Genomic DNA, 12,775 nt, shown 5'->3' with positions numbered 1-12,775 from the left:
CCAAATGCATTTGCTTTACCATAATCTTACTATGCTTTTGGTAAAAATCCACTCAGGGTATTTTAATGGAATTATGAAATGAGGCGAGCAGAAATTGCCTAACAATGCAGTTAGAAAAGATCACCAACAGTCAATTGTCCATAATACAGAAATTTGACAACTATTAATTCATATAATATTCTGGTGCCCTTCTTCTCCATTCACAGGCTGTATTAGTGCCATTATTTCAGCTTCATTTAGTTACATTTATTTTTTATTTTACTTACGCAAAACAGGACAATAACTGAAGGCACCGTCAAGTTTAAAAAAAGGTGCAGAACATGAGTCAGAGCAATTTAATTTAATTTGCCTAGAGAAATAATTGATTAAAAGTACAGGATAATATTACAAGTAACACTCAGCCCACTTAAGTGGGCACCATTGGCTAGACCATCATTTATTATCCATCATTAATTGCATTGGGAGATCAGGTGCATGCACAATGGCGCCCTCTTGCAGCTATCAGCCAGCTTCCCGCCATGAATCTGCCCACTCTCCCTACTGGTGCAAATCACATTTTGCCTCACTTTATTTCTCCAAGCAGCATAAGATAACGTCTGAGATATTACCCAAAAAAAAGGGTATGATTCTGTCCCATTTTTATGCTCGTTTGGCAGTGAGAATTTGTTTGGTTAAGTTTGCTCCCTGAAACTCAATGCATATTTGTATTTCCTATTTTGCAACCAATATCCAACATTTTAAGTTTGCTTTATGAACTACTTACTGCGACTAAATTAACACAAAAATTAGCTATCTGGCATCATGGTGTGATACATTTACCATCTGCAGTGTCCCTTTCACAACAGGTTAATTCATTTTAATTCACATTAGCTTGTTTCTATACCTCCCTCCAGGGCCACTTTGGACCAGATGTTCAGCACATTTGTGTGGGTTTACTGTGTGGCTCTGGTTTTATAAGCAGCACTAATGCACACTGCCAGCCACACAGTTGTAAGCAAATATTTAGACTTGACATCTGTGGTACAGAGAGCCTTTGCTGCACTCGTTCAATCCTGACCTTGATGGCCGAGAAGAGGCAGAGAGCTCACTAAAGACAGGAATTCATTTCCTGGCCTTACTGGCAACCTCTAACCTGTCAAAAAGTCGGAACATGATTTTCCAATACACAGCAGAGGGTAATGTCTGGGCAGGCTAATGGTCAGATCTATAATTTTTTGGAAATTATTTTTTTAAGTGTGGTTTGGACACTTTCAATGCTTGATAGCTGCAGTGGCTGGGTCTTGAGTCAAGTGCAACGTTGCAGCCTGCAGCCAATTTATTAACTCAAGCCTCATAGCCCTGCGAACTCTCTGGGAAATGGTGTCCGAGTACAGATTGATGGCAATATGACCACAGCGCTGGGGAATCCCCAAATTGCCGCACGCTTAAAATAATGGCTTACTACAAGAACAGGATTTCTCTTTTTAACAAAATAGTTTAACGTTTCCCTGAGCATTCACCATGATCAAAACTGTGGATAGGCGACCTGAACCCCTGTCAAGCTCCCTCCTTGGCTAATTGCTTGAAGTAGGCAGAAAGAGCATCTTGTAATTTGCCTGCCTACCCTTGCAGCTCAGGGCCAGAGGTCCGTGAGGATGAAAGCTCCAGAAAGACACGCAGCTAAAGTTAGCAGCCCTAACCTTTCATTATTTTCAGTTCTCCGGCTCGACTGCATTTTGTAGATGGAAGCAAATGGAAAATAATGGGTAGGGTGGAGCCTAAACTATAGCAGAAAGTGTCAGCACTGGAAAAGGGCAACTTAGCGTAGGTGTGCAGAATTTTGAAAACACGCTGGTTGCATGGTGGTGGGCCGGTGAAATTTGCTACCACAGGAAGCAGTGGAGGCCACAACATTGTATGTTTCCAAGGAGTTAAATATAGCCCTTGAGATTAAAGGGATCAAAGGCTACGAGGAGGGGTTGGATAAACTTTGCTTGTTTTCACTGGAATGATGGAGGTTGAGGGGTGACCTGCTCGAGGTTTACAAGATCATGAGGGGCATGGACGGAGTGAATAGTCAGATTCTCTTTCCCAGGGTGGAAAAGTCAAGTACTAGGGGACATAGGTTTAAGGTGTGTGGGGAAAAGTTTAGAGGAGATGTGCGAGGCAAGTTTTTTAACAGAGGGTAGTGAGTATCTGGAATGGCGCTGCCCAGGGAGGTGATGGGAGCAGGTACGATAGCAACATTTAAGGGGCATCTAGACAAATACATGAATAGGATGGGAATAGAAGGATACAGACTCTGTAAGTGCATATGGTTTTAATGTAGGCAGACATCATGATCAGCACAGGCTTGGAGGGCCGAAGGGCCTGTTCTTGTGCTGTACTATTCTTTGTTTTTTGATATGGGGGAAGGTGGAATTAGGCTCTGGATCAACCTTGAACATACAGAATGGCGGAGCAGGCTTGAAGGGTTGAATAGCCTGCTGCTGCTCCTATTCTGTTCCTCTGTTTCAATGCTAGCGTGAGGAACTACGTGTTGAATGCGGGATTTGAAGCAGAATGTGAGCAAAATGGATGAGTTTAAAATAAAGGGGAACAAGACAGTCTATGATGGGGGTTGAGATTTTGGAGACTAAAGGTCAAAGAGAGGACAAACCTTTCTTGAAAAGAGGGTAAGAGACTCTCCTCGGTTTGAGAGAACAGGATTCATGCTTAATATCTCAGGCAGGATTTTCCAGCCATTCCTGCTGTCAGGATCTTCCAGTCCCACCAGCAGTACCTCCGACCCACCATGGGGGGGCACACCATTGGCAAGACCAGAAGTCCCTGCTTTCTGCCAATGGAAGGCTACCTCACTCCCCACGAAACACACAACAGGGAGGCCAGGGGAGGAGTGGAAAAACCAGCCCATTATATCGATTAGTCAGCTTTCTTTAATTGAATAGCAACTTTTCCAGACATACGGACATGTATGCTTGAAGCAGCAGTAGACCACTTGGCCCAACAAACCAGCACAGCCATTTGATAATATCGTCATTGTGATCTCAACTCTACCTGCATGTCAGAAACATAACAGAATGACAGAGTCTCAGAATTGCTATCCTGCAGAAGGAGGCCATTCAGTCCATCATATCTGCACTGGCTCTCCAGATGAGCATTATGACTTAGTGCCATTCCCTGTCTTTTCCCTGTACATTGTTTCTATTCAGATAATTATCTAATGCCCCCTGAATGCCTCGATTGAACCTGCTTCCATCATCTTTCCAGACACTGCATTCCAGACAGTGAATTCCAGACCCGAACCACTCGTGTAGAAAAGCTTATTTTCACATCACCTTTGCTTCTTTAGCAAATCACTTCAAATCTGTGCCCTCTCATTCCTGATCCTTTAATGAGCAGGTATAGTTTCTCCCTCTCTATTCTATCCAAGCCCCTCATGATTTTGAGCATCTCTATCAAGTCTTCTCTTAGCCTTCTCCACTCCGAGAACAGTGCCAAATTCTCCAATCTACCTTCATAATTGACATCATAGAAATGTTACAGCACAGAAGGGAGTCATTCAGCCCATGTTTCCTGTGCCAGCTGGAGGACATCTTTCTAATCCCATTCGCCTGTACCCAGTCCATAGCTTTCACAATCAGGTACCAGCAACTCAGGCAGTGAATTTTAGGCACCCATTACCCTCTGCACAAAAAATGTCTTCCTCATTTTCTCTCTAAACCTACTGCCACATATCATAAATCTCTATCCTCTGATTCTAGAACTCTCCACTGCATTCCTGATCACAGCAACACAGTGGGTACCTTATGTTTCCCTCACGTTGTCTCTGGTTTCTTTGCCAATTAACGAAAAAAGGTTTAACAAAGTATCTGGGAACAAAACTGACACAAAACCTACCCAGTGCCGTCCTGGCTGGAGTTGCGTCTTTCTTAATCCAGAACGACACCCACGACAGGACGACAGTCAGTATGCACGGAATGTAGGTCTGAATCGTGAAATATCCCATTCTTCTGCTTAAATCGAAGTATAGCGTCATGACAACGTATTCCCCTGTTTGAGAAGAGAAAGAAGGTTAGTGCCATTTTCAGTTGCCAAGAGCCTAACATCAATGATCCCAGCAAAGTAACCAGCCTCAAAATCAGCACCGGTTCCAGACAGGGCTCCAGCACTCTGATCTTCCTCTCTGGCAGACATGGTGGACTTGGCATAGTGGTATTGTCATTGGACTAGTAACCCAGAGACCCAATGCTCTGGGGACCCTGGTTCAAATCCCATCACAGCAGATGATGAAGGGTGAAGTTTGAATTCAATAAAATCTGGAATCAAGAAAACATCTAATGATGGATCATAAAGCCATGGTTGATTTTTTTTTATTCATTTGTGGGCATGGGCATCGCTGGGTGGCCAGCATTTATTGCCCATCCCTAGTTGCCCTTAGAGGGCAGTTGAGAGTCAACCACATTGCTGTGGCTCTGGAGTCACATGTAGGCCAGACCAGGTTCGGATGGCAGATTTCCTTTTCTAAAGGACATTAGAGTAAAAACTCACTTATGCCTTTTAGGGAAGGAAATCTGCCGTCCTTACCTGGCCTATATGTGACTCCAGATCCACAGCAATGTAGTTCACTCTTACGTGGCTTAACAAGCCACTCAGTTCAAGGCCAGTTAAGGATGGGCAATAAAATGCAGGTCCAGCCAGCGATACCTTCAATCCAGGCAGGATTTCATGGTTTTGCTGTCCCAAATCTGTAAAATCCCATCAAAGTCAACAAACCTTTTCATTGTTCTGCCCCTCACCCGCTCCGATTCCCGTGGCGGGTGGGGCAGTAAAATCCCAGCCCCCGTGTCTGAATGGAAGAAAAATTGGGACTCCTGCCCACTGTTAATATGTGACCCATTGTCTGCTGCGTAACTATGTGCAACTCAGACACAACATTAAAAAGGTTCCTACAACTTTGCAAGAGACGTATCTGCTTCCTTTTGCTGTAATGAGTAATGGTGCCTGGAAACGCCTATCACTGTTATTTTACGGCTAAATGGATGGGCTGTCGAGGTAGTGGAGTTCTGCTGCCAAAGTATAGCCAAAACAAACATACTCAGAGGCTGTTCCTATCAGGGGTGATTGACCAAGCTTGAGATCTTTCCAGTACAAAACAGAAGGTGACCCAAATAGAGATCTTTAAAATGATGAGACGGTTTGACAGCAGGGAGATGTGAAACTTGTTAGGACGCCAAAAGCAGGGACCATAAATATAAGAGATTTTAATCCATGACTTAAGGAGAAACTTCTTTACCCAGTGGGCGGTGAGAATCATAGAATCCCTGGAGTACAAAAGGAGGCCAATTGCCCATCGAGTCTGCACCGACCACAATCCCACCTAGGCCCTATTCCTGTAACCCCACACATTTACCCTGCTCATCCCCCTGACACCACGGGTCAATTTAGCATGGCCAATCGACCTAACCCACACATCTTTGGAGTGTGGAAACCGGAGCACCCGGAGGAAACCCATGCAGACACGGGGAGAATGTACAAATCCCATACAGCGACCTGAGGCCAGAATTGAACCTGGGCGCTGTGAGGCAGCAGTGCTAATCACTGTGCTGCACAGAGATAGAACTCATTGCCACAATGAGTTGTTGAGGTAATAGCTTGGATGCACTGAAGATAAACACATGAGGATATGATATTATACAGATTGGATGAAGCAGCGGGGAGAAGGCTTGTGTGATGCTTATTGGACCAATTATGATAAATGGCCTGTTTCAGCGCAATTATAAAAATCAATGGGTTCTCAGAAATATCGGGTCTCACTTAGTCCCTGCAGGAACAGCAAGACAATTTGCAGGTCGGGAGTTCAATACACTCACTGTGACGGGCTTTGTCATGGCTCCTTTATTGAGCCATGGCAATAGCATATCCAGGGTGGCACGGTGGCACAGTGGTTAGCACTGCTGCATCACAACACAGGACCCGGGTTCAACTGCCGGCTTGGGTCACTATCCGTGTGGAGTCCGCACATTCTGCATGGGTTTCCTCTGGGTGCTCCAGTTTCCCCCCACAGTCTGAACATAGAACATTACAGGCCCTTTGGCCCTCGATGTTGCGCCGACCAGTGGAACCAATCTAATGACCCTCTAACCTAAACTATTCCAATGTTATCCATACGCCTATCCGCTGACCATTTGAACGCCCTTAAAGTTGGCGAGTCCACAACTGCTGCATGCAGGGCATTCCACGATCTTACTATCCTCTGAGTGAACGACGTACTAGTTAGGTAGCTTAGCCATGCTACATTCTCCCTCAATGTACCTGAACAGGTGCCGGAGAGTGGCAACTAGGGGATTTTCACAGAACCTTCATTGGAGTGTTAATATAAGCCTGCTTGTGACACTAACAAAATAATAGTCTCCGGGTTTCCCAACAAATCAGGGAGTTGGGTGTGATAACACAGTGAATTTGCCAAGTGAACATAGAACATAGAACATTACAGCGCAGAACAGGCCCTTCGGCCCACGATGTTGCGCCGACCAGTTACAAAAACAATGACCCACTAGCCTATACCAATCCCTTTTCGTCCATAAACCTATCCAGAGATCTCTTAAACGCCCCCAAACTAGACGCATTTACAACTGCAGCAGGCAGGGCATTCCAATCCCTCACCACCCGCTGGGTAAAGAACCTACCCCTGACATCCGTCCTGTAGCTACCCCCCCTTAATTTAAAGCCATGCCCCCTCGTGCTAGCTTTCTCCATCCGAGGAAAAAGGCTATCACTATCCACCCTATCTAAACCTCTAATCATCTTATATGTTTCAATAAGATTAAGTGAAGGATTTTCAATTCAAAGGACCACAGCCTGGGCTACAATGGCTCGAATACACGTTGGAATTGGAGGTTGTACTGACGACAGGAATGGAGATGAAACCTGAGAAGGCTGCTCCCTGGCTCTCTCACTCTAACCTGGAGGTCCCATAGTGGGATCTTACAGTGATGTGACTTTGCCCAGGGATGGGAGGAAGGGTATAACTTCTCCAATCAAACATGGGTAGGAGTGGCTGAGGTAGCAAAGAGCAGAGGTGCCCTGGAGACCAGCTTGCTGAGAAGAGCCAGGAGGGCATGAAAGGGGCATGGCTTTGGGGTTCCATGACCCACACTCCGACCTTCCTATCACTCTCCCCGGCAGAGCGATCCTGAGGTCAACACAAGCTGCAGCACCATTCATTCCTCTCTCCCTGCAGTTCCCTCACTTCCTCATCTAAACTGACTCTCATCCTATTGTCCTCACACACCCATGCCTCACAGTCAACTGCCACAAAACAGGGTGAGATTTTCCAGCCGCGCTTGCCCCGAGGCTGGAAATTCCCACTCGAGGTCACTGGGCCTTCTCATGGTCTGCTGAATTTTCTGCTGTGCCTCCTACCATTCCCATGATGTGCGGGATAGGAAAATTCTGCCTAGCATGTCCTTCCCTCCTCTCAGAATCAGGCCTCTCTCCTAGCAGCTCTCATTGCAGTGGAAGAGACCCTCCTCACAACCTGATGGGAGAAAGAGATCCCAGGGAAATGTGGGGTGTCAGGGGGAGAGATGTGGGGACCGTGGGCTATGGGGATGGTGAAGGCTGAGGCTGGAATTTGGGATGGGTCAACAGGGTCCTTCCCGCACCCTCCTCCATATCAACCACTTGCAATGTGTTCCCATCTGCTCCAGAGGGAAGGTAGATCTTTGTCCCAGGAGCTTGCAAATGTTAGCTGGGAGAGCCCTGGCACTCTGGGAGCACTGGAACTCAGACCCTGAGAAATCCAATCATCTGCCCATAGACCCTGTGCTGAGTGTCTCCCCTCCTTCCAGTTGCAACGATGGGGCTGGTGAAAGGCAGTTGGTAGTGTTCCTGGTACTCCTTTGATTTCCCTCCCTCAAAGGAGATGCAGAGTGCAGGTGCAATAGGAGCTAAAGTCTAGCAACAGGGGAGTGCAGCTGAAGTTGAGTGAAGTAGAAAGCAGGCAAAGTGCCTTCCCAATACAAATTGGCAACCTTAAGCAGTGAGAGCACTCTGTGGAGGAAGAGGTGCTCTGTGCACCAGCCTCTCAACTGGCCATGACTGCAGCTCTTCAGTTTTACTTCAAGAAGCTCCATCCACGTGCACTTGTCTCAGTGACCCTGACAAGGTTGGGAAACTGGCTAGTTGGGAAATCCAGAACTGAGGGTTAATAGAGCTTTTAATTGGCTTCTTAATGACCTTAATTATTTACCCGATGGACCGAAGGGGATTCCCAGCTCACCTTCAATCCCACATTGCAGAAAGCAGGAGGAAGGTGAGACGCTGGAAGGATCTCAACTCTTGGCACGGTGGCACAGTGTGGTTGGCACGGCTGCCTCACAGCAGCAGGGACCCAGGTTTGATTCTGGCCTTGGATGACTGTGTGGAGTTTACGTGTGCTCCCTATATCTGCATGAGTATCCTCCGGATGCTCCAAAGATGTGCTGGTTGGGTTGATTGGCCATGGTAATTTGCCCCTTAGTGTCAGGGAGATTAGTAGGGTAAATATATGGGGTTACAGGGATAGGGCATAAAATCATAGAAACCTTACACTGTAGAAGGAGGCCATTCGGCCCATCAAGCCTGCACTGACCACAATCTCACGTAGGCCATATCACTGTACCCTGGCATGGGATTGTTGTCGGTGCAGGCTCACTAGACCCAACAACCTCTTTCTTCATTCCAGGGATTCTACGATTCAATGAATGCCAATTGCAGGAGCTTTAATTCCCCGCACACATGCACAAAGATTAACCTGCCCTTATCTATGAAGACTACACCCTCCCCATTTTTTCCAACACGCAGTAGTAATTATTCTTTATATCATTCTGACATTGGATATGTATTTCAAAGTTCTTGATGTACTTGAATATCTTTCTATTTCAGTTATGATACTCACATGGCCAATCAAACTAACGTATGACTTTGGTTAGCACTGCTGTCTCACAGCACCGGGGACCCAGGTTCGATTCCTAGCTTGGGTCACTGTCTGTGCGAAGTTTGCACATTCTCCCCATGTCTGCGTGGGTTTCCTTCGGGTGCTCCGGTTTCCTTCCACAGTCCAGAGATGTGTGGGTTAAGTGGATTGACCCTGCTAAATTGCCTCTTAGTGTCAGGGGGACTAGCCAGGGTAAATACATGGGTTGTGGTGATTGGGCCTTGTCAGTGCAGACTCGATGGGCTGAATGGCCTCCTTCTGCACTGTCGGGTTCTATGATTCTATGGCTTGCAGCAGAACCTTCATGGTGATGCGAACGTACTTAGGGTTTGAAAGTGTAAACAGGGAAACAAAGAGGGGAAGAAACCCAACAACATGGCAACTCATCTTGAGGCACTGCGCAGGTTTACGTTAATTCACACAGGGGCATGCAGCACAGAATCACAGAATACTACAGTGCAGAAGAGGCCCTTCGGCCCATCCAGTCTGCACCGATGCATGAAATGTCCTGACCTGCCCACTTAATCCCATTTGCCAGCAGTTAGCCCATAGCCTTGAATGTTCTGGCGTGCCAAGTACTCATCCAGATATTTTTTAAAGGATGTGAGGTGACCTACCTCTACCACCCTCCCAGGCAGCACATTCCACCCTCTGGGTAAAGAAGTTTTTCCTCAAATCCCCCCTAAACCTGCCACCCCTCACTTTTAACTTGTGTATCTCCGTAACTGACCCTTCAAATAAGGGGGACAGCTATCCGCTCCACCCTCTCCATGCCCCTCATAATCTTGAGCACCTCAATCAGGTCGCCCCTCAGTCTTCTCTGCTCCAATGAAAACAACCCAAGCCTATCCAATCTCTTTCCATAACTTAAATATTCCATCCCAGGCAGCATCCTGGTGAACCTCCTCCAGTGTGTTCACATTCTTCCTGTAAAGTGGCGACCAGAACTGCACCAGCTGTGGCCTCACCAAAGTTCTATACAACTCCATCATGACCTCTCTGTCTTTGTAATCTATACACCGATTGATAAAGGCAAGTGTGTCATGGACTGCTTCAGCCCGCATAGCATTTGTCAATATCAGTAATAAACCAGGGCAAACTTTATCATCCTGCCTGCCACGGGAATCGGACCAGGCGAAGGGCAGACCACGGAACGGTCCATAGACCTCGGACAGGATTTGCCGGCTTGGCGGATGAGCAAGGCCTGAAAAGCAAACCCACCGTGTGTGTGTGGGGCCCACCAGTAATAACCCCTGGGGCAGCCTACTCCTGGGAATGGGTACATGAACTGGCGCTATGCAAACGCATTTCACCCTCAAGCAGAAAGGAAAAGGAAACAAAATACAGAAATTGGATTTTGGGAGGCCAGAGAAATGTCATTCGGAAAATGTGAAGATTTAAAGATTAACTCAGTATCTTTCAAATAACAATGCATTAATGGAACAGGTCACGCAGCAGTCACACCTTAGTTAGGTGTACAATTATCCTCGATGCCTGTGCATATTAAATGCACATTATTTTTGACTAGATGAGCTTTTCTAACGGAGCGAAAATTTCAAATACGTGACAACTGACACTCCAGTGCAATATTGTGACAGTAATATATTATCAGAAGTGCCTCTGCTTGAATGAGATGCCAAAGGTCTTGTCGACCTAATCTGATAGATATTAAAGAAGCAATGACATGATTTCAAGGACAATAAAGCATGTTCCTGTTTTCCTGACCAACATCTCAATCTATATCAGAAAGATGGATGAGACAATCATTCGTTACATTGCTGTTTGGCAGACTTGTTACAGGTCAAATCGCTGTCCATATTTTGAGGGGGTGGTGGTCACTGGACCAATAATCCAAATCAGGCTCAGGGTGACACAATGGTTAGCGCTGCTGCTTCACAGTGCCAGGGACCAGGGTTCAATTCCAGCTTTGGGTATCTGTCTCTGTGGAGATTGCATGTTCATTTGTACCAGGTTCAAGACTTCCTCCCCCACAGACCACTAATTAGTAAGCATAGGCAAAAACACCTCCTCCACAATTATCCTCAACACCGGTGCCCCACAGGCTGTGTCTGAGCCCCTTATTATACTCTTTCTACATCTTTGACTGTGTGGCCAAATTCCCCTCTAATTTGATTTTCAAGTTTTCTGATGACACCACCGCAGTGGGGCGGATCTCAAACAATGATGAGACGGAGTACAGGAAAGAGATAGAGAATCTGGTGAACCGGTGTGACGACACTAATCTCTCCCTCAATGTCAGTAAAATGAAGGGGATAGCCATCAACTTCAGCCCCTGTCTACCTCAATGGGGATGAAGTGGAAATGGTCGAGAGCTTCAAGTTTTTAGGTGTCCAGATTGTCCTGGTCCCTCCATTCCAACACAATAGTTAAGAAAGCCCCATCAACGCCTCTACTTTCTCAGGACGCTAAGGAAATTTGGCATGCCAGCTACAACTTTCATCAACTTTTACAGATGTACCATAGAAAGTGTTCTTTCTGGCTGTATCACAGCTTGGTATGGCTCCTGCTCTGCCCAAGATGGCAAGAAACTACAAAGAGTCGTGAGCGGAGCCCAGACCATCACACAAACCAACCTCTCATCCATTCACTCTGTCAACACTTCCCGATACCTCAGAAAAGCAGCCACCATACTTAAGGACCCCACACACCCCAGACACACTCTCTTCCACCTTCTTCCATTGGGAAAAGGATATAAAAATTTAAGGTCATGTACCAATAGACTCAAGAACAGTTTATTCTCTGCTGCCATCAGAATGGACCAACCTTATATTCAGCTGATCTTTCTCTACATCCTAGCTATGACTGTAACATTACATTCTACACCCTCTCCTTTCCTTCTCCCCTATGGACTCTATGAACGGTATGCTTTTTCTGTATAGCATGCAAGAAACAATACTTTTCACTGTATCCCAATAAATGTGACAGTAATACATCAAATCAAAAACATATGCAAGATGCAGCAGCTCACCTATGTACCTTCGACAGCACCTACCAACCTCATGAGAGTGGCAGTATAATACTCATTGATCCCTGCACCTTGTCTCCTGATTCTCAATCAAAATTAAAATTGGGCCCCTATTCTCATCAGGAAACTTCATTGTTGCTGATAACACTTCCCTGTAACCTCATTAAAAAGAACCTTGACACTCACTAGCTTCACACTCCATTTCCTGTCAGAAATTAGCTTCATCATTGATTCATAGGAGATCATTTTCCTTTTTGTTTCTAGCTATTAACCCAGAGGTCATAGATATTAAAGGAAAAATACATGGTTTAGGGATTGAATGAGAGATTGGAATCAGAATCGAAGGTTCTTGTGGAGAAAATAACACCAGCATTCAACTGATGGACCATCTATTGACAACAATCTGTTGCTTTCATTTTTAAAAATTTTAAAAATTCATTTGTGGGACATGGGCGTAGCTGGCTGGCCAGCATTTATTGCCCATCCCTAGTTGTCCTTCAGAAGATGCTGGTGAGCTGCCTTCTTGAATCGCTGCAGTCCATGTGCTATGGGGTGACCCACAATGCCGTTAGGGAGGGAATTCCAGGATTTTGACCCAGCGACTGTGAAGGAACAGCGATTATATTCCCAAGTCAGGATGATGAGTGGCTTGGAGGGGAATTTGCAGTTGGTGGTGTTCCCATGTATCTGCTGCCCTTGTCCTTCTAGATGGAAGTGGTCGTGGGTTTGGAAGGTGCTGCCTAAGGATCTTTGGTGAATTGCTGCAGTGCATCTTGTAGATAGTACTGCTACTGAGTGTCAGTGGTGGAGGGAGTGGAATTTTGTGGATG

The 12,775-nt window shown here is 46.0% G+C and overlaps 1 protein-coding gene across 2 annotated transcripts in view; it reads right to left on the bottom strand.

The window, feature by feature from the left end:
• The window catches only part of gabrg3 (gamma-aminobutyric acid type A receptor subunit gamma3), a 604,889-nt gene that overhangs the window by 65,489 nt on the left and 526,625 nt on the right, over positions 1–12,775 (bottom strand). For both annotated transcript variants that reach the window (XM_080197967.1, XM_080197966.1), the window contains exon 7: positions 3,880–4,032. In XM_080197967.1, coding sequence (XP_080054093.1) covers positions 3,880–4,032 — 153 coding nt within the window. The remainder of the gene's footprint in view (positions 1–3,879; positions 4,033–12,775) is intronic.

The sequence above is a fragment of the Carcharhinus amblyrhynchos genome, chromosome 10, assembly GCF_965287045.1.
Source record: "Carcharhinus amblyrhynchos chromosome 10, sCarAmb.v2.hapA, whole genome shotgun sequence".
NCBI classification, from domain to species: Eukaryota; Metazoa; Chordata; class Chondrichthyes; order Carcharhiniformes; family Carcharhinidae; genus Carcharhinus; species Carcharhinus amblyrhynchos.
Note: the sequence above shows the minus strand (reverse complement) of the source record. Positions and strands in the feature narration are given on the sequence as shown.